General features: G+C 34.3%; 1 protein-coding gene across 1 annotated transcript in view; it reads right to left on the bottom strand.

The window, feature by feature from the left end:
- Dmd (dystrophin) overlaps positions 1–23437 on the bottom strand; it is a 1772476-nt gene that overhangs the window by 1166063 nt on the left and 582976 nt on the right. Inside the window, exon 39 of the mRNA XM_052170230.1 lies at positions 18700–18872. Coding sequence (XP_052026190.1) covers positions 18700–18872 — 173 coding nt within the window. The remainder of the gene's footprint in view (positions 1–18699; positions 18873–23437) is intronic.

The raw sequence follows: 23437 nt of genomic DNA, 5'->3' as shown, positions 1-23437 counted from the left end.
ATGATAGAAAGCAGATGCCTTTGACATGCTAAATATCAGGGTATGATATTCCTTCTCACATTTGCACATTGCTATGAGCACAACTTATAAACTATACAAATAAATAATTTAGAAATTCTTCTCAGATACCAAATCGCTAAAATGATTCAGTAGAATTGTGTCTCTTTGCTACAAACTGTGTGCTCACCATCATAGTATATTTGGATGATGGTTTATTCAAATAATTATAGACAGAAGTGGCTAGAAGCTCAAAGTCTATATATCTCATTCACAATATGAGAAAGGATTCATGATACATTTAAAATAGCCCAGTAAATCTTTGCTTTGCCAGTGTGAGTTTTGCTTGACATATAAATATTTATTAGTTAATAGGTATATTCAACACTTAGATACTAATATATAATAAAAAATTCTTTGTTAAATTTTAAAATAAATACATAATTATTGATAATTTTATATCTAATTCAAGAGTATTTTTAAATGGTATGAAACATAATTTAAATTCAAGATTTAGTGCAATATACTTAATTTTACTTGCACAAATTTTACTTTATTTTATTGAATTCACATTCATAATATGTGATAAAATAAAATTAGTACACAAGTCTATATGAAGTTTGATAAGTACTTATTAAACATTTGTTATGTATTTTGGGATTATCACAGTTTATAAAGGTAATACTCTTATTTGCATATATATATATATATATGCAAATATATATATATATTTGGTAGATCTAGTGTCTATGTTCTAACTGCTATACAGAAATTCAGATGTCCGAGAAGCACCTTAAGAAGTGTTCAACATCATTAGTCATTAGGGAAATGCAAATCAAAACAACCCTGAGATTTCACCTTACACCAGTCAGAATGGCTAAGGTGAAAAACTCAGGAGACAGCAGGTGTTGGAGAAAGAGGAACACTCCTTCACTGCTGGTGGGATTGTAAGATGGTACAACCACTATGGAAATCAGTCTGGTGGTTCCTAAGAAAACTGAGCATGTCACTTCCGGAGGACCCTGCTATACCTTTCCTGGGCATATACCCAGAGGATTCCCCAGCATGCAATAAGGACACATGCTCCACTATGTTCATAGCAGCCTTATTTATGATAGCCAGAAGCTGGAAATAACCCAGATGTCCCTCAGTGGAGGAATGGATACAGAAAATGTGGTATATTTACACAATGGAATACTACTCAGCAAATAAAAACAATTCATCAAATTCTTAGGCAAATGGTTGGAACTAGAAAATATCATCCTAAGCGAGGTAACACAATCACAAAAGAATTTACATGGAATGCAGTCATTGATAAGTGAATATTAATTAGCCCAGAGGCTTGATACAGCATTGTAGGGGAGTACCAGGACAGAGAAAATGGAGGGGGAAAGACAGAAGAATGGATGGAGAGAAGAGGACTTATGGGACATATGGGGAGGTGGAAACTGGGAAATGGGAAAGCATTTGGAATGTAAACAAAGAATATAGAAAACAAAAATTATATATACAAAAAAAAGTACAGGCATTTATTCACACAAAAAAGAAAAAAAAGAATTTCTCTTCTTCTCTTCTATAATACTTCTGGATATGTTTTGAGTTATGAGGAAGAGTTATAAAAAAAGAGGATAAATAGTTTGAATGTGGTACTGTAGATTTGCAGAGAGGTTATTGAATAATGATCTGACCGAGAAGTCTTTGGTGACAGAATATAGTTTTCTGAGTATACGATATTGTGAGAATATTTAGTGGCTGTATTTATTTCATCTATCTAGTACATCTTATGTGGGAGAAGAACTGGAGCTCCTCAACCAATTCAATCATCCACTGTAACTGTTGCTCCATTGGGGATATAGAATAGTTGAAGGAATGAAATCTAGCACACGGTGATGTCAGGAAAGTCATGTATCATTTCTCATTTAAGGCCTTTACTAGGGAGTGTCTTTCATGAATGGCTCCATTGTTAGAACCATTGTAGTTTCATACAGATATGATAGAGCCATTGAATAGAAGCACCCTGTGTCACAGAGCCAGAAATGATGTCTGATTTTTTATAACATACTATTAATAAAACCTAGTTTAGGTCTCACTGGGTAAATAAAGCACTAGCACCACAAGTGAGTTAAATTGCCAAAACAAAAACACAGGTTGAAGAAAAGAGCCAACTCCAACAAACTGTCTTCTGACTTTCACATGTATACCATTGCATATACAGGTAAACACACATAAAATATGAACAGATTAATAGTAAAATAACATACTTTAATTCTTAAAAAGAAAAATTTTAAACCACTAATGTTTACAGTATTTTTATGACATTGCATAACCTAAATAAACTCACTGTTTAGTAAGGATATTCTTATTTATTTAAAAGAACTACTTTTCCATTACATATAATATTGGGAGGACTCTTAATCATAGTTCTCTGTAAACACTCTTAAGGGGTGATTAAAGAACTTCTAGGGGAATCAACATTCCTAAAATGAAGCTGTATTACAGAGGAATAGTGATAAAAACTATATGGTATTGGTACAGTGACAGGCAGGTTGAACAATGGAATAGAATTGAAGACCCAGAAATGAACCCACATACCTATGGTCACTTGATATGTGAGAAGGAGCTAAAAACCATCCAGTGAAAAAAAGACTGAATTTTCTACAAATAGTGCTGGTTCAACTGGCAGTTAGCATTTAGAAGAATGCAAATTGATCAATTCTTATCTCCCTGTACAAAGCTCAAGTCCAAGTGGATCAAGGTCCTCCACATAAAACCAGATACACTGAGACTAATAGAAAAGAAAGTTGGGAAGAGCCTTGATCACATGGGCACAGAGGAAAATTTCATGAACATAACACCAATGGCTTATACTCTAAGATCAACAATAGATAAATGGGCCCTCATAAAAATGAAAATCTTCTGTAAAGCAAAAGACACCGTCAATAGGACAAAACCACAACAAACTAATTGGGAATAGATCTTTACGAATCCTACATCAGATAGAGGATTAATATCTAATATATACAAAGAACTAAAGAAGTTAGACTCCAGAGAATCAAATAACCATATTAAAAATGGGAAACAGAGCTAAACAAAGAATTCTCAACTGAGGAATACCAAATGGCTGAGAAGCACCTAACGAGATGTATAAAAACCTTAGTCATCAGAGAAATGCAATTCAAAACAACCCTGAGATTCCACCCAACACCAGTCAGAATGATTAAGATCTAAAACTCAAATGACAGCAGATGCTGGAGAGGATGTGGAGAAATAGGAACACTCCTCCATTGCTGGTGGGATTGCAAGCTAGTACAACCACTATGGAAATCAGTCTGGCAGTTCCTCAGAAAATTGGACATAACCTGAGCACCCAGCTGTACCATTCTTGGGCATATACCCACATAATGCTACAACATGTAACAGGTACACATGCTCCACTTTGTTCATAGCAGCCTTATTTATTATAGCCAGAAGCTGGACAGTACCCAGATGTCCTTCAACAGAGAAATGGATATAACAAATGTGGTATATTTATACAATGGGGCACTACTCAGCCATTAAACACAAGGGATTAATTAAATTCTTAGGCAAATGAATGTAACAAGAAAATCTTGAGTGAAGTAACCCAATCACAAAAGAACACACATGATATGCACTCACTAATTAGTGGATATTAGCCCAAAAGCTTGGAATAAACAAGATATAATTCACAGACCACATGAAGCTCAGGAAGAAGGAAGACCAAAGTGTGGATGCTTCAGTCTTTCTTAGAAGGTGGAACACAATATTCACTGGAGCAAATATGGAGACAAAGTGTAGGGCAGATACTGAAAGAAAGACCATCTGGAGACTGCCACACCTGGGGATTCATCCCTTTTTTGGTCACCAAACTTAGACACTATTTTGAATACCAAGAAATGCTTGCTGACTAAAGCCTGATGTAGCTGTCTCCTGAGAGGTTCTGCCAGAGCCTAACAAATACAGAGATTCTTGCATCGTACCATTGGAGTCAGCACTGGGTCCCCATTGGAGGAGCTAGAGAAAGGTCTGAAAGAGCTGAAGGGGTTTGCAGACTCATAGGAAGAATAACAACATGAACCAGCCAGCACCCCCCTCCCAGAACTCCCAGGGACTAAACCACCAACCAAAGAGTACGTATGGAGTTTCCCATGGCTCCAGATGCATATGTAGCAGAGGATGGCCTTGTTGGGCATTCATGAGAAGAGAGACCCTTGGTGCTGAGAAGGCTCGATGTCTCAGTGTAGGGGAATGCCAGGGCCGGGAGGCAGGAGTGGGTGGGTGGGTGGGTGATCACCCTCATAGAAGCAGGAGGAAGGAGTATGGGGTTGGGGGTTGTGGATGGTAAACTTGGAAAGAGGATAACATTTGAGATATAAATAAAGAAAATACACAAGAAAAGAAAAGAAACCATAAAATGTGACCTGACAAAGATCAGTTATATTTAAGCAATGAATGCAGAGCTCGGAGGAATAAATGCAAGTTAGTTGAAATTAAAAATTTTAGTAGTGGTTAACAACAACAACAGCAACTTCCTTTGAGATTATAAGTTCTCAATGTTGTTCTTCCTGGGAGAAGTATATTCCTTTTGTTCATTTCTGTGATCTATCCTATTATGCTGGTACCCACAAAGTCACTTTTGTATGAATTATGTCTCTAATGGATAACATGGGATCTAGTTCTGTTTCTTATATTCAAAGATTTATAGTACTTTTAGATAGTAAGCTGTATTATATGTAATTATTTTATTACAAAGGATTAGAAAATGAGTTGTGATTTCTTTTGAAATCTACTTTGCTGTCAAAACACATGAAGATGCAAGTCAGACAAGCTAGGATAAGAGAGTGAGTGACAGACTATGAACTACCAAGTTATAAAAGCAAATGACACAATTCTGAAGTTTTACAAGATATAAGGCAATAAGTGTTAATCTGATTGTGATGAGCAGTCCAATCTATGACATTTCACTGCCCTTTAAAGTTTCCTTCTGGCCAAAGCAAACAACTGGCAAAATATATACTCCAACTCGCTTGTCTCTAGGGATTCCAGCATAATGGAAGATTTATCAATATAGAACCAGGGAAGGATTCTGTGCTGGGAAACTTGAAGTACTACTTTCAAAAGATTAAATTGCCAAAATAGACAATGATTTGGTGGAAAGTCATCTCTCACAAGGAATCAGCTAGAGGGAGATTGATGCTGAGGACAAACAATGCAAATAATGACAAGACATGAAAACAAGTAAAATAGAAATATGCAGAATTCAGAAAATAGTAAACTATGGAATATGAGTTTGGAGGTCTGTAAAAAGAGAAAGATATATCTTCCATCCTAGGGGCATTTTTAGAAATTATGGTGGTCATTCTTGATATTGAAAGGTCTTGGTAATGCCAGTTTGAGGGATGAAAGTCATAGTCTTGGTAAGTTTAAAATTAAATTTCATAAATCTTAAAATTTGATTTTATATGATATAACTAAGACCTCAAAACAACAATCTACACATACAGCGTACACTATCCTCAAATGAATGTTTTTCTTGGAACATGACTGGACTCAAATGAACATGTTGCAGACATTTTGCATAGTTCCTTGAGTTTGGTTGATAATTTGGTTGAGATCATTTGGTTGATCATACAAAATGAAGGAGAGTAGTATAATATATTATGATAAGGATTAATAGGTGCCACAATTTGAACCCTGAGAATTTTTGTGAGTCTTTTATATACCCATATAGTGAATCACATATTTCAGGTAATTGGTAGATAGTAAGACACAATAGCTCAATGGTTACTAAGGGATTAAAGGAAGGGCAAAAATAAGTGACTTTGGAGGTATTCATGAGAATTCTAACTATGTTATTTATTTTTATTAGCAATAGATCTCTGGTATAAATTTTCAATGGATTCACTGTTATATATTTATTTAAACATATATGAGGATGAATTCTGCAAATAAATTTGGTATATTTGACAACATTTATACATAAAAAAGAAAGCAAATAACTTATCAAGAGTAGTACCAACAGGCATTGCTAGGTATAATAATGCTACATAAAACATATCCTTCAATAAATATTATAAATTAAACATTTGTCTTTCAGTTAACCTAGAAGTTATAAACTAGTCTCTGACATTTTCCCAGCAGACAGGAGCTACTTTATCTAATATTATATAGCCTAGAAGGAAGCATTTGGAAATCTCAGATCCCAAAACTGATGGATAAAGCTACAAAAGTCTATCCTTATCTCACACAAGAATAATGTGAATGTCATCATCCCAATAAGATAAAATCTCTCCCGTAACTACATAAGTTAGCAAAACTTTTCCCTACCTATTTTGTTCCCTTTATGCCATCCCTCGAACTAGGCATTTATCTGAAGTGCATTCATCAATAAACATTATCTTACTCTGTTTCTTGCCTTTAAAATTCATTTGATTTTATGAATCTATATATGTACATCTTCATATATGTTTATATGATGGGTATGAACACACAGTAGGCACAGATACTTTTAGAGTCCAGATAAGTGTGTTGGGTCTCCTGGAGTCAGACTTATAGGTAGTTGTGAGCCACTCAAATTGGTGCAAGAAAATAAACTTGAATCTATTGTAAGAATGTATGTACTCTTAGCCACTTGATCATTTCACCATTCCCTAAATGTGCTTATTGAAAAAATAAAGAAATCAGAGCAGCAACTTAGTGTTTTGAAAGTTTTAAGTACAGTAAATTCTAGTATACATATGAATTCATCATAAAACATGAAATTATTATTATTATTCATAGTTACTTTACTTTTGGTTTTACCATCAAGAATTATTTTATTAAAAACTAATTTTCATTTACTAAGTATTTTATAATCTGTCTACTGGTATTTTTAAAATTTGGATATTATAGACAGAGATGGTCCTGTGAAGACTTGATTTCCCTTTGTAGGTGGATCCCAAGGTGGTGAGGAGGTGGGAGTGGGAGGGTAGGTGACACCCTCATAGAAGCAGGGGGAGTGGGAATGGGATAGGGCATTTTCAGAGGGGAAACTGGGAAAAGGGATAACATTTGAAATGCAAATAAAGAAAATATCCAATAAAAAACAGATATCAATATAGAATTAATTTAAATAAAAATTTCGCAAAGCCGAGATAGCTTTAGACTCCTGATCCTCCTGCCTTCATGTCTCAAGTATTATGATTACAGACATGGGCTACCATTGCATTTTTCTTTATTGAAGATATTTTCAATGAATAGATTGATGCATACATTTGTAAAAAATATAATGATCAATATCTGTATAGAAATGATAAATATATGAGTCAAAAATAATGATCAAGCAATCTCTGGTAACACCAGTGAATAAATATTTGCCTTAGGGAAACTGTCATCTGTTTCTTATTATACAAGGGATACTGAAAAAAGTGACTGGAAGTAATTTCAATCTTTAAATTCAATCTGCAATTTAATTTCCTTTGTGACATTTGGAAAACCACCATCTTAAAAGTGCTAGCTCTCCCATCAGCCTAGATTAACCACTGGCATGCTGCTATTAAGAGATGGATAAAAGCCAGATATAGTTCCATAATCCCTGTACTCAGGAGGCAGAGCTAGGAAGAATTAGAGGTTAATACCAACCTGGAGTAGACACAGTCACACAAAAAACAGAACTGAACAAAACAATGGGAGCAACAAAAAAAAACTGTGCATACTAAACAAACATGGAAAGCAAAGCAAAGCAATCCTTCAGCTTGCATTTTGCTTGGTAAATGAATAGCTTTTATTTCTGTTATCTCAGTTATCTTATTTCTGTGTTCTTCACCCCTAAGATACTTTTAATCTGATTCACATGTCTCTTGAGCTTTCTTCTTTACATATTTCAAAAAATTTTGCTCCTTTTCCTTTCATAGAATCAGCTCATAGTAGACTCCAAACATAAAGTCTGACCATTTTTATTTTTAAAGCTCTAAATTAATCTTCTTTTAAAAAAGATTATTTATTTATTTATTTATTTACTTATTATATAAGTACATTACAGCTGTCTTCAGACACTCTATAAGAGGCCGTCAGGTCTTTTTATAGATGGTTGTGAGCCATCATGTGGTTGCTGGTAATTGAACTCAGGACCTTTGGAAGACTAGTCAGTGCTCTTAACCACTGAGCCGCCTCTTTAGCCCCATCCCTAAATTAATGTTGATGATGTCTTGTTTGACCATACAGATGAAGGAAAGAACAAAAGTACTGACTTGTTGAATTCATTAACATTATTTGAGAAAAATAATGAAACATGTTCTTCTTCATTCTGGAAAAGAAGTAGAGGCAAGTACAAACACAAAAAGCTGGGGTAAGAAAGAAGAGAAAAGGAAGAAAGACGGACAGACACAATTGTGTACGATTTTATAAATGCCACTGACTAATATAAGGGATCAAAATCCAAACCCCTTCCAAATACTGATCGCTCTGCTAGGCAAAATTTCCCCCTAGAGGTCTGGCACACAGATGACCTGCAGAGCTGCCCAGGCCTTGGGAACAGGCAGGCAGAAGCCTGGCAGGCTCTCCCGAGCAATGTTAAACTCAGGATATCTCTGTGTACCTGGTTTTGCCTGTCTGGCCTGCCCTGCACTGTCAATCGGACAAAACGACAACCAACAAATTGGGAAAAGATCTTTACCAACACTACATTTGACAGAGGGCTAATATCCAATATATATATAAAAAAATCAAGAAGTTCAACCCCAGGGAATCAAATAACCCTATTAAAAATGGGGTACAGATCTAAACAAAGAATTTTCACCTGAAGAAATTCGGATGGCCAAGAGGCACCTTAAGAAGTGCTCAACATCATTAGCCATTAGGGAATTGCAAATCAAAACAACCCTGAGATTTCACCTCACACCAGTCAGAATGTCTAAGGTTAAAAACTCAGGAGACAGCAGGTGTTGGCGAGGATGTGGAGAAAGAGGAACACTCCTTCACTGCTGGTGGGATTGTAAGATGGTACAACCACTCTGGAAATCAGTCTGGCGGTTCCTTAGAAAACTGTGCATGTCACTTCTGGAGGACCCTGCTATACCACTCCTGGACATATACCCAGAGGATTCCCTGGCATGCAATAAGGATACATGCTCCATTATGTTCATAGCAGCCCTATTTGTAGCAGCCAGAAGCTGGAAAGAACCCAGATGTCCCTCAAAGGAGGAATCGATACAGAAAATGTGGTATATTTACACTATGGATTACTACTTAGCAATTAGAAACAATGACTTCATGAAATTCTTACGCAAATGGTTGGAACTGGAAAATATCATCCTAAGTGAGGTAACCCAATCACAAAAGAACACACATGGAATCTAGTTACTGATAAGTGGATATTAACCAAGAAGTTCTAAATAGCCAAGACACAATTCACATATCAAATCATTCCCAAGAAGAAGGAAGGAGAGGGCCCTGGTCCTGGAAAGGCTTGATGCTGCAATGTAAGGGACTACCAGGAGAGAGAATTGGGAGGGAGGTGATTGCGGAATGGCTGGAAGGAAGAGGGCTTATGGGACTTATGGGGAGGGGGGAACCAGGAAAGGGAAAATCATTTGGAATGTAAACAAAGAATATAGAAAATTAAATATCAGTTAATAGAAATAAAGTTAGTTCAAATCAGTTAATAGAAATAAAGCACTGATTAATTCCCATAAATTTTGGTCACTGAAACAATTTCTTGAAGCAGTGCTTTTGTCATTATGGAAGTCTGTACGGTTTTGTTGTGTAAGTGAGAAAACAAAGTTTCTCTTCTGGTGTTGCTGACTAGAAGAAAATACTTTATTATGTGTCTTGCAAATCTACTTATTTACTATAACTATCCAAAGGTTCCCTCTTACTTTGTCATGTGGCTGTTTGTTTTTAAACAAGAGACATAAACCAGATGGCCTTCTTCAAGGATATATAGTGAGCCATGGTCGTTAACTTATTGTTTTAAGTAACAGATATCTGGGTATAGAAATCAATGATGCTATTCAGAAATGAATCTCCCAAATGCACAGATACACTAACATATCTCTATGTTGGTAAATAAAAGAGTAATTCAAAGTTTCCTTTTACATTGCTTTTTTAAAACACACATATGGTTTATAGTATCATGACTATTCTGATAAAATATGAATATCAATGTAGAAAATTTCCTTCAAAACACATTTCCAAGTGAGATTAACACATTTAAGTTGGATTTTATTTTCTTCAAGAAATGGTCTCCCTATGTAACACAGAAAGGTGATCTGCTAGGATATGTAAAATTTTGAATTATTAGTGCCCATATTTTATAGTAAAATAATACATTTATATATTTTATAAGTATCAAGAACAAAATATTTCTCTGACCCTTCACTTGGGGCATGCTGTTTAACTTGAATAAACCATGAGATGTATATTAAAGTGAAAATGAAATAGTTATAAGCATCAGTTTGATAAACTTGAAGTGCTTTGACTTACTCTTTTGAAATTTTGGACATTTTTCCATGTATTCCAAGGAGCTACTGAGCTTGCAGCATGTTTTCTACAAACAGATATATGAATCAGATTCATTTCATCAATCTGTAGCCCCAAAGGCTGAAGAACAGTTTTTTTCATAGACGTCTAGTAAGTGAGGTGGAAATTAGTAATTGCTATTTTGGATGGGTTTGTTATCCACCAATGTTGTGGCTGCATCCAAGGAAAAGCTACTTTGGGTCATGCCTCTCTTTTGGGTGATAGAGAAAATGGATGAAAATAAAAAGAACATTTGGCATCTATCTCCTAATAGGTAAAAATAATGTATGAAAGATAATACAAAATTGTATCTGAGTACTTGGGAATTGCACAGATATGAAGGGACATAATGAATGATTTCCTTATCTGGAATCAGTGGGAGGGGATGCCCTTGATCCTGAGGAGGCTAGATGCCTCAGCATAGAGGGATGCTAGGGCAATGAGGTATGAGTGGGTACATAGGTGGGGGAGCACCCTCATAGAGGTAGGGGGACTGGGAGGTTCATGGAGGGGAAACAAGAAGGGGAACATTTGAAATGTAAATAAATAAAATAACTAATATATATATATATAAATATATATATATATATAAACAAAGGTCAATACTTATAAAAAGGATTGTTTAGTTTAATTTGAATATATAAATCACTCAAGGAAACCATAAAAATCTTTTAAAACTTACTCTTTAATGTAGAATTATGTTTAAAAAAGTTCTCCTTCTAACAGGCAATTTTCCATTGAGGTTAAATGATAATTTAAAGTGAAATTTTAGAATGTTCAACAGTAAACAAAAATCAATATGAAAATAATCCTTGTGAAAATTTTCCTTACTGGGAAGAATGTATAATTTTCAAAGAGAAAATTTGATAATTTTAATGTTAAAAAATCCCTGAGGCAAACGTCCCCTAAAATGGTAGAATTCAAGACAAGCAAGAAGGCAAACAAGCAAGCCGTTAGTAAACCAAATTGTAGCTCATACTGTATTGCCCCCAGGAAGAGCATCTCGGCTCCCAAATGCATGCAGCTCATAGACACTTTTAGATTTTTCTATCTTCACACATTAATTTCATTATGTACCTTTATTACAGTAAAATGAAACTGACTGTGGAAAAATACCCTAAATGGGAATGTTGTGAAATAAACTATGATATGAATGGTGTTAGTGACATTCGAACTTTCTCAGGATTGCTACTAACTCCAAAATTATAAAGTTTTCTTTTGTGGTTCTGAGTTTGGAAAAGATATGAATAATGTTGAACAAATACTCTACCAGTAACTCTATCCTCAGTCCTTTGAGCATGCAGTTTCTCACTTTCTCTTAAAGTTTTGTTAATGAAAATTTAGTTTACATTGGCAGGTTTCCCGCACCACTGCTGGATTTGGCTTGTAGGTGTAAAATGAAATGCATGGTTCCTTCTTAGTAAAGGGGGGAAAAGAAATTGTTAACAGTGCACAAAGTTTATTATAACACACCTGACCTTATGTGCAGAACTTTATGACAAGTGTATTGAAGAACAGTTTAAAGACTTTAGTCCATGAATCAATTGATGGAAACCCAGGGAGTGAAACAAAGTCTATTTGTATTAGATCCCAATGGATAAGCAGGACTTCATGAGAAAAAGTTAGTATTCTCCAAGCACTTCAAACAAGCACTTGGATTGTCCTGAGAATGAAAGGTGGTATTTAATTTGTTGTCTCCAATTTTGATATGAAGGTATTTCTAAGATAGAAGCTCATTTTGTGCTTTCTAGAAGCTTCTTCTTACCTGTCCAAGAATGAGAATACCCTGTCACTTTTGTGCATTATTACAGTTTTTTTTTTACTTCATGTTATCTTTCTTTTATAGGCTTTATTTGGGAAAGTTGAAGGCATCAATTACGTTATTTTATGCAATTTATGTATGACATACTAAAGGATATGGAAGTAGGATTGTTGTAAATATTAAATGTATAGCCTAGGAAAATCATGACAATCCTGTTCTCCATTTCACTACATAATTTTAAATCATTAAAAAATTAAGGATAAAACTCGAAGATATGACAATATAAAATTGTCAATATCTTGATAAAAATATCGAATACTTCAAAAGGAAAATGATCTTGTGTAAAATGGCAACCTGGTAAAAGGATTTCTATAGATCAGTAGATTCCATATCCTTACCAGCAAAGCATCCCTGGAAAATGAAAAAAAAATGCACTCAAAGGTTCAGTATGAAGTGTTCAAAATAGAAAGACAAACCAACTCTCTATTAAAGCTATTTTTAAAATACTGTTTGCATCCTTCTTGTCTTCTGTTTTACCTTTTGAAATTTTAAATATAAATTTCATTCTAATATGGCATTTGATGTAGAAAATTGTATAGAAACATTCATTATTGTAGACTTTACTAAGGAAATACAATTTGCTTCTAGATAAATAAATTAAACATCATGAAACTGCTCATTTTGTATTTAATGAAGGCTTGTCAAACAAAAAAATTAAAAGAAAAAAGAAAAGAAAGCAGAGGATCTTCCATCTTCCTTTAGCTTCCAATGAACTAATCTTTAGGGTTTTTTTTTTTTAAAGGTGTCACACAATATGTATTCCTTCATCTGGCTTATGTAGCACAGAGCTGAATAATTGTTCTTGCTTTAAGTTATACTGCTATGTTTCCACACATATTTATTCACCAATATTTTATTGATTTTACACCACATTATAAATAATAGATTTACATTTTAAAAACACACTTATTCTTATTTTTATCCATTTAGAAAGAATTTATTGTGCAAAAATCAGCATTATTTGAACCAGTGTTCTTGACTTTTTATTTTCTCTTAAGATCATACATAAAGCTCAAAAGCTTCAATTTAATTACTTATATGCATAGAGGATCCACCCTGAAATGGTAAATCAAATGAATTTCTCAAGGAGGAATAGAGATTTTATAACAACACTCTCTTAACTTAGACTAGGACCTTGTTGTAACACAATAATGCCATCTTATGGCTGTATAGCAATTTGACATCTAGAAATTGCATCACATTTTTTATTATCTTGTTTAAACTGTGGTTTACTTTGAGGTTATAAGGAATAAATTCCTGAACATATGACAAATTCATCACTGCCTTTAGAATCATAAACATGGCATCATAAAAAAGAAAATAATATAGAGTGAATGTCATTTTATAGGACCTTTTTCACAATCATATTTTCATTCTTGAGAATTCTCTCTCTTTCTCTCTTTCTCTCTTTCTCTCTCTCTCTCTCTTATACACACACACACCTACACACACACATACACACACACACATACACACTGAAATATGATCATAGCAGTACCCATTTCAACCAAAAATTTTCCTGCATTCCCCAAACATGTACCCTCTTTATATATTTCTTTGATAAAACATTAAATCCAATTAATGCTGCCAATAAGCTTATGGGTATGAAGCCATCTACAAACATGCCAGCTTAAAGTGTTTGCTGAAAGAACAGGGGATGATGTTTCTCTAATCCTAAAAGGCATTTCATATCTTTGTGATCACCACATTTCCTACAGATCCTTTGGCCCATCTAGCCACAGGTCTTTTGCTGAAATGAAGTCATGAATGAGTCAATAACATGGTTGAGTTTTATTTCTGATGAGATTATAGCTGGTTAAACATATAACATTCATGCCACTATTGGGCATATGGTTGTAGTTTGCCATTTCCATAATTACTGTAAGTCATAGGATTCACAGGTAATTTTTTTCTTTTTATGGTAGTAAGTTTCTTGTTACAATAGATTACAATTAGCATACAAAATGTCAGTGTGTAAAGAAAAAGACACCAAAGAATGTTAAACCCTAAATGGGAAATCTATATCACATGCTCTCCCCACAGCTCTGGGATCATCACAGTAGCTGGAAAAGAAAGATTATAAGATTCCGAAATGGTGGATTAAAGAACTATATTTTTCTGGATATAACAGGAGAGTTGCATATGAACTAACAATTGTACCATTATTCACACTGTCTGTACATGTCCAAACAAGACACAGTTCTATCACAGAAGGTGAAGGCAGGTACAAAGACTTGCCTCAAATAAAGAAGTACTGGAAATTAATAGTTTCTAGGAGGAGAGTCTGTTACTTTAGTGATTTGGCCCTGGTAGGTTGACCACACTCCATGACAAGTCCCACCCCTAAATTAGCATTTGGACAGCATAAAAATGTTTTGCTTTGTTTTGTTTTGTTTTCTAAGAAAACAAACTTGAGTGGGTAATGAACTGGGGCTGGATCTTGGAGAAGATGAAGAATGAGGTGAATATGAACAAAGTCCACGGTATGGCAGTCTCAAAAACTGGTAAAATACTACTATAAACAGAGTTAAACAGAATTATCAACAATTATCAACAGAGCAATCTCAAATGGTGAAGAGATACTTAAAAAGGTTCAAAATCCTTAGTCATCAAGGAAATGTGAATCAAATGAAGCTGATATTTCACCTTACACCAACCAGAATGACTAAGGTCAAGAACTCAAGAGAAAACACATACTGGCAATGATGTATACCAGAGGAACCAGTTCTCTGTTGCTGGAGAGATTGCAAACTGGTACAACCTCTCCGGAAATCCATCTGGTGGTTCCTCAGAAAATTGGAAATAGTTCATTAAGACCCAGCATGCTGCACCTGTACATTTACCCAAAAAATGCTCCTACCATATCACAAGGACATGTACTTCAAGATGTTCATAGTAGTCTTATTCATAATATCCAGAAGCTGGAAACAACCTAGATGTCCTTCAACTGAAGAATAGATAAAGGAAATGTGGTACATTTATACAATGGAATACTATTCAGCTTTTAAAAACAAAGACATCATGAATTTTTCAGGCAAATGGATAGAACTTGTGAATACCATCCTGAGTGAGGTAACCCAGAACCAGAAGGACATGCATGGTATGCACTAACTTAGAAGGGAACATTAACCTTAAAATACAGGATACATACACTACACACCACAGACTCAAAGAAGCTAAACAATATGGAAGTACCCAAGTGAGAATGCTCAAATTTCACTTAGATAGGGAAATAAAATGGTGGTAGAAAGCAAATGGAGGGAGGGAGCATTGTGGGAGAGTGTAGCAGAAGGGGATAAGAGGGGCAGGATCAGATATGCATGGACGCAGGAGAGAGGTCCAGAGGGCCATGGAATGGATGGAAATATGGAATGGAAGGAAATAATTAATGGAAATATGTAGTAGCCAGGTGTGTGTGGGGGAACCTTTAGAGATTCCCAGAAACCTGGTATAGGGGAGGCTCCCAGTATTCAATGTAGGTGGCCTTATCCAATATTTCTAACAGTGGGCATGGAACCTTAAAAGTTCACTTCTAGAAGTCAGAAAGAACCTCCAGTGAAGGGATGGAACAGCAATACACCTACAAAACTTTCAACCCCAAAACTCTCCTGTCTAAAAGAAATACACGGACAAAGATGGAGCAGAGACTGAAGGAATAGCTGACCAGTGACCTGTCCAACTTGGGATCCATCCTGTGGGCAAGCAACAATCCCTGACACTACTACTAAGGCTATGTTGTGCTTGCAGTCAGGAAACTAGTGCTGTTGTTCTCTGATAGGCCCTACCAGCAGCTGACTGAGACAGATGAAAATACTCACAGCCAAGCATTGGACTGAAGTCAATGACCCCTATGGAATAGTTAAGGAAGGGACTGAAGGAGCTGAAGGTGATGACAACCCCACAGGGAGAACTACAGTTGTCAAATAATGTGGACCTCTGAGTGCTCCCAGAGACTAAGCCACCAACCATAGAGTATAAACTGGCTTCTCTGAGTTTAGAGACATAGTTACTTGGATGGAAACCATTTGAATTTTCACCAACTTTCTCCATGGACTAGCATTAGTCTTCCTGCTTTTATTATTTCCACTGTGGTTAAAGGTGAACTGAAAAGAAAATAACTGTTTTTCCCTGTTAAGGTGAACGCACTGCCTATATTTCAGCAAAAGTTGTATGATTATAGTAAAGATGCATCCTTAGAAAGGATTCTACTTGTTTGCCAAGATGGTATGCACCTAAAGAATCATAGTAATTACAGAGCATTGAAGACAACTCAGAAGTTCTTAGCAAAAGTACATAGTACAGAATGATGCAAAAAAGAAGAAAAGCACAAACCACAGGGAAGTGAACACATTCCAAAAAAGTGATGGCTCTGACTTCATTTGCAGACTCCTTCAGTGACTGACAATTGGCCCACAAGGAGTATGAAAGTATCCTAAAGCAACAATATAAGATTGTATTTTATGGCATGTGTACCAGAATACTGATATTTTTCCTTTTCATCAACGGTGAAATAAGACATTCTATCATATGTTAAAAATAAAAGTATTACTTTAACTGTGGAGAGATATTTTCAAATTTGCAAAAATAAATTTACTATATGGTAAAATATAAAAGACTATTACCAAAGAATAGATGCCATATACAGTGACAACCAAATTTGGAAACACATGTAAATATAAAGTTATTTTTGTATATCATACTTTATTAAGTGATGAACTAATATTTAAACTTCAGGGTATCATGAACCACTAAAATTCTTGGATTAAGAGTCATAAAACATAAAGTGAATCTTGTGGAATATGATGCACTGTATGGTAAGATAGAAAGGAAACAAAACACTTTAGAAACTGCAAAGCAATTTCATATTACTAACTTATAATGTATGAGGATTATAATGCCCACAGCATATAACAAATGTCATGGCTGAGCAAATCTAATTGAATAGTGGTCATGTGAAGGCCTTGTATGGCACATTAATGACTCAGTGTTTTACTCTACAGGAAATATGATTACAGGAGAAAATTCATTATACTTTACAAAAATAAAACTAGATGAATGATAATTGGAAATCCAGTAAAGACCATCATGGATGGCAACTGAAATGAATTCTTTTTTATTTTTTTATTCGATATATTTTTATTTACATTTCAAATGATTTCCCCTTTTCTGGCCCCCAACTCCCTGAAAGTCACATAAGCCCCTTCCCTCCCCCTGTCCTCCCATCCACCCCTTCCCACTTTCCTGTTCTTGTTTTGCCCTATACTGCTACACTGAGCCTTTCCAGAACCAGGGGCCACTCCTCCGTTCTTCTTGTACCTCATTTGATGTGTGGATTAAGTTTTGGGTGTTCCAGTTTTCCAGGCTAACATCCACTTATTAGTGAGTGCATACCATGATTGATCTTTTGAGACTGGGTTACCTCACTTAGTATGATGTTCTCCAGCTCCATCCATTTGTCTAAGAATTTTATGAATTCATTGTTTCTAATGGCTGAATAGTACTCCATTGTGTAGATATACCACATTTTTTTGTATCCAATTCTCCGTTGAAGGATACCTGGGTTCTTTCCAGTTTCTGGCTATTATAAATAGGGCTGCTATGAACACAGTGGAGCATATATCCTTATTACAACATCTGTTTGGGAGTATAATGTAGTAAATTAAAACGTAAAGTACAAAGCTCGCTATAAATAGACACATGAGAGATACAAAATAATTTGAATTCTTCCTGAGCAAATGAAGAGGTCTATCTTTTAACTACAGAATTTAAAATTGGTTTGTACAGTTAGAAAACTTGTATCCTAAATTTGTAAAGGAAGAAATAATCCACCTTCATGTGACAAGAGGTTACTGTATCTGAGTACCTTCAAATTAATTCAAAAGTTAAATACTTAAGGTAAGCACTAAAGTTAAATTCAGATCAACTAAATAAATTTCCATATTCAAAAATAGGGGAAATACAAGGAAAGAGATTATAAAATGTGTAAATATCAACTTTTAAATGGGAATAATAAATTAAAATGAAGGGGTTTATTGTTGAAATACACTGCTCTATGTACCAAATTTAAAAATATATAGGCAGAAGATAGAATTAGAGATATATATTTTATACTCTATATTAGCTTAATTATAATATGAACAAAACAGCATTCACATTATGTTCAATTTTAGACAATAATATAATATATGTTTATCTCAGTAAGGAGTAATTTTAATATATCTTTCCATTAAGTATAATGCCCTTGTATTTTACAGTAATAGTTCTCTCCTTTTCTGTTGTTTTAACCAAGGAAATTACTAGAAAGTATTTTAGAGTTTCCCAAAAATTGCTATATAACGTTTCAGTAAAATTAATATGCTACCTACCCTTGTCGTTCCTTGTACATTCTATTAAGTTTTTCCCACTGGAAATCCATCTGCGACACTGCTTCCTGTACTTTCACCATTTCCATGGGAGTGGCACTTTGCAAGGCTGCTGTCTTCTTCTTGTGAATAACATCAATTCGACCTGAGATTTGTTGCAAATTGTCTTTTATAGTCTGAAACAATAAAATATATATCATGAAATAAATTGGTTTTCTCTAGAGAGTAAAAATGAGAAATAGTACTAGAAGAAATAGTTTTACAATTCTAAATTATCAACCTCATACATATTCGTCTTTCAGTCCAATATGTCAACTGTAGTTCCAGTGATCTAATGCTGATGTCTGGCTTCTGCTGGCATCCACATACATATGGTTCATATAAACTTGCTCAAGCCCACGTTTATAAATTAGTAACAATGTAAAGTAATTTAAAATGAAAATTAATCCAATTGTTCTGGACAACAGAATAACACTTGGCCAAGAGATTACCCTTCAGGAAGACAGGCTCACCTTAAACTATGCTAAGGAGATAGCAATTTTAGATCCATTATGAGGTTCTGTTGGGCCTGACTACTTTTCTTAGTCCTGACTCAGAATGGATATCTTTCCCTTTTTCTTATCGTCTGACCTTTACTCATAGATGCTGGCCAAAGACCAAGTATACTTTCTTTAGTATTTAGGTCAATTTCATTCTTTTTCTAAAGTTTTTGGGAAGTTTGGAGAAGGAATAATGTGTCATTTTGACATGAGTAAAGATGAATGTAGGGCAGTCATATTCAAGTAGTAAAAGTAGAAAGACTTTATAGCCCATATGTCACGTTTATAAAATATGACCTAAGCAATCAGAAGTATTTGATTTTATTAAGTGTAAATACCTGTGGGAAAATAGGCTACTGTAGAGAGGTTAGAGATATTTAATAATGGGCCTTGAATCTCAAATTAAAAGTCTTGCATTTAATTCAGTAACTAATAATGAAGCATGGTTTTATAAGTTAAGAATTATGGAAACTAATCTGTACAACCTGGTAAGAATATAGATCATGCCAATTATAAGCAAATGTTTGAAATATATTCTAAAATTAAAAGAAAATTACTTATGGTCTGTATATATCTTCAAAGCTGGGTAGAATATGATAATTATAAGTGATACAAATTAATTTTGAGTTTCAAAGTTTTTCTTAGTAATTATATGGTATTCTCTTCAACTTCATGTGTACCTTATGATGAGAAACTTAATTTATTTATTCAACACCTCAACTAAACTCCAAGGAAAAAGGACATATCTGCCACATTAGGTACTGACATATGAGGGAAAGGAGGGCGTGATAACACAGAAATAGCCTGTGAATTTACTCATCTTTAAAAATTCACACTAAAACTCCCTTCCACAAGTTTTACTTACAGAAATGGTAATCACAGAAATATTTTGTGTTTTAATTGCATAAGAGATGGTTACATGGCTAAAGGGAGATTTTAAGAGAACACACGAGACTTTACATAAGGATGGAGCTCTTTAATAACATGGGTGGAGTAAAGAGATTCATTTCTTAAAAGACTAACTTTAAAAATGGAATAGTGTAGATTGATTTATATAGCATATGTTTATTGATGTAATGTTTATATGTTATAAAACACAGGTGACACTATAACAGAAGTTATAAAAATTGTTAAGACAATAGATTGGATTTGCTATTAGGACCTTAAAATCACTCAACCTGTTGTGTATCCAGGAGTCTATTTTTACATTTGTCAGTTTCAGTAGTATGTTTTATGGCTGTGAGCTGTCAGTGTATTTAGGGATGTTGCAATAACTTGACTAGGTCATATGCCAGGAGTTTGTACCAAGATGAGTTCTCTGTTGCTTCTGACAATTTGCCTGACTAGGGGAACTTATGTTCAATAGCAGATGATCAGATGCAACTTCAGACTCTATGGGTCATGAATTTTTTCACTTGGCTTCCAATCCATTACCAAGAATCAAAAGTCTGGTAGGCTTTCTACTGTGTTTAAAGAAAGTTGATTATTTGCATTGACATTGGAAAAATAAATAGCATTTGCCCATAATTTAGTAGCCAAATACTTAAAGGACAAATCTATAAGGACCTATAAAGGCTAATATAAAAAAAAAGAATAGAATCTTACCAACCACCACACAACAATTATCTGCTTCTGGTTTAATGTGATGTGTAAGCTTGTGTGTGTGTGTGTGTGTGTGTGTGTGTGTCTGTGTGTGTCTGTGTGTCTGTGTGCGTGTGTGTGTGTGTCTGTGCTTGTGTCCTGCTATTCACATGGGACCATATTTTAAACAGACACAACCACACATGATACATATACTTTCTAAACTCGAGATGTTTCTTGATATAATTTAACTTTCAGTTCTCTGGAAACTAGTAGAATTTCTCAGAATAGGTTGTGAATAGTTCTAGTATTCAAAGGCAGTAGTACTTTCTATCTTAAATGAGAAAAGCAGAAATTGAGTCAGGGGATGTCACACTCCCTGGATATCAAGATAATCACTCCTTGGCTCATTTCCTAGCAAGAGTATAAAGTGACTGAAATCCACAGAAAAACTCTCTTCAAAGACTATGAATACTATCATGCCCTAGGCACTGCATACAGAAAAATGATATAAGCACCAAAGAGAAATTTAACATTCTCCAGTGTTTACACTAAAATATAAAACCTCTTATAGCTTTGACTATTTTAGTTTGTCTAGAAATAAGTGATCTTTACAGTTATTGACCCTGCAGAAATGAAACCATAGTCCCTATAGTTGCTATGGTGATAGGAAAAATTCATAGGGAAATTTCCATTTTGCTTCCTGAATAGTTTCTAACAATATCTGAAAATATAATGTCAAAATGATGAAGTACCCAGGTTTTGTCAACTCCCTTTGTAATTTTGACATGTCTTAAAAAATTGACTACCTCATTTCCAGATTACTATTGATATATGATTTTTGAACCACTCTACTTAAAAGTGATAATTTTAAAAATGAAAATATAAAGGAAGCTTTAATTTCTACAAGGTACTTGTTTCTGAATTAAACATGCCACATTCATAATAATTAGTAGTTTGAACTATTATACATGGCTTCATATATTTTAACTGTATTTTATCAGTTAAATAATACTTCAATTAATATATTGTGAAGAGAGAAAATTCATTTTCTTAAAGGAAGATGAAATCCAGGTACCAATGTAAAAATTTTGAATTTATGTGCCACTCTGCTATTGTTCTTATATTTAATTGAAAATCATGCTTAACAGATTCATTAATGGCTTACATATGAGTATTGGCCTTGATTTTGTAGTGTATATTTTAAAACATGAGTCTTTCTCAATAACCTATTTCAGAGGGATTATGAATACAGATAATATAAATCTGAAGTATAGTACTTATTCAAGCTGATAGAATATGAACCTTTACAGGCTAAATAATAAGCAGAAGATTGTGGATAGCATAGCTAGGAACCTATGCAAGGAATTTACCAGCTAAACATGAGATAATGGTCTCCAATAACTTAATTTAACTATTAAATATTTTCTCTCATAATACGTAGATCTCTGCATTTTAGAATATAAGTATTTTAACATAGAGTCACAGTAATTCTTTTGCAGTAAGCATGGTTACTATAATGTTTGTTTCTTCCAAATGAAATGGGAAATTTAATCATACAAATGTCAATGTATAGTGTAGAACCAGCCAGGCAAGAGCTGAAAAGAATCGTATCTGATACATTTAAATTTCTTTTAAAAAGAATTATTTATTTTATATCTATCTATGTACACACACACACACACACACATATTAGTACATTGTAGCTGTCTTCAGATACACCAGAAGAGGGCATCAGATCCCATTATAGATGCTTGCGAGTTATCATGTGATTTCTGGGAATAGAACTCAACACCTCTGGAAGATCAGTCAGTGCTCATAACCAGAGAACCATCTATCTAGTCCATTTAACTTCCTTTTAATTGCTTCTGAATGAAAAAGAAAACATTAAAAGGAATTACCTGATTTTTAAAAATGTTTTTTTCTTTTTTTTTATTTGATACATTTTTTATTTACATTTCAAATGATTTCCCCTAGACCCCCACTCCCCGAAAGTCCCATTAGCCCCCTTCCCTCTCCCTGTTTTCCCACCCAACCCTTCCCACTTCCCTGTTCTGGTTTTGCCCTATACTGCTTCACTGAGTCTTTCCAGAACAAGGGGCCACTCCTCCTTTCTTCTTGTACCTCATTTGATGTGTGGATTATGTTTTGGGTATTCCAGTTTTCTAGGTTAATATCCACTTATTAGTGAGTGCATACCATGATTCATCTTTTGAGTCTGGGTTACCTCACTTAGTATGATGTTCTCCAGCTCCAACCATTTGCCTAAGATTTTCATGAATTCATGTTTTGTTATTCTTAATTGCACCACAGTTTCCTCCCTGGAATATTATGAAACATACTATAATTTCTTATATTTTAAATAGTTCAATTTCTGTTTCTCCTTGCATATAATAATAACAAAATGAATAAACAGCTCCCTAATCCAAAAATGTAAAATGTAATTCAATAAATATTGAAACTTCAGCAATCAGTTAATAATTCATGGGCATCTTTATGCCTTTACTTTCTACCAAGAAATACATTATAAAACACATGTTGAGTTACGAATTATATATTAGATTTAATTTAATTCAATTTTATCTGCATTTGTGTGAGGATGTCAGATCCCCAGGCACTAG

This window comes from Apodemus sylvaticus, chromosome X, assembly GCF_947179515.1.
Source record: "Apodemus sylvaticus chromosome X, mApoSyl1.1, whole genome shotgun sequence".
Lineage (NCBI taxonomy): Eukaryota > Metazoa > Chordata > Mammalia > Rodentia > Muridae > Apodemus > Apodemus sylvaticus.
This window is presented reverse-complemented; position numbering and strand designations above follow the sequence as displayed.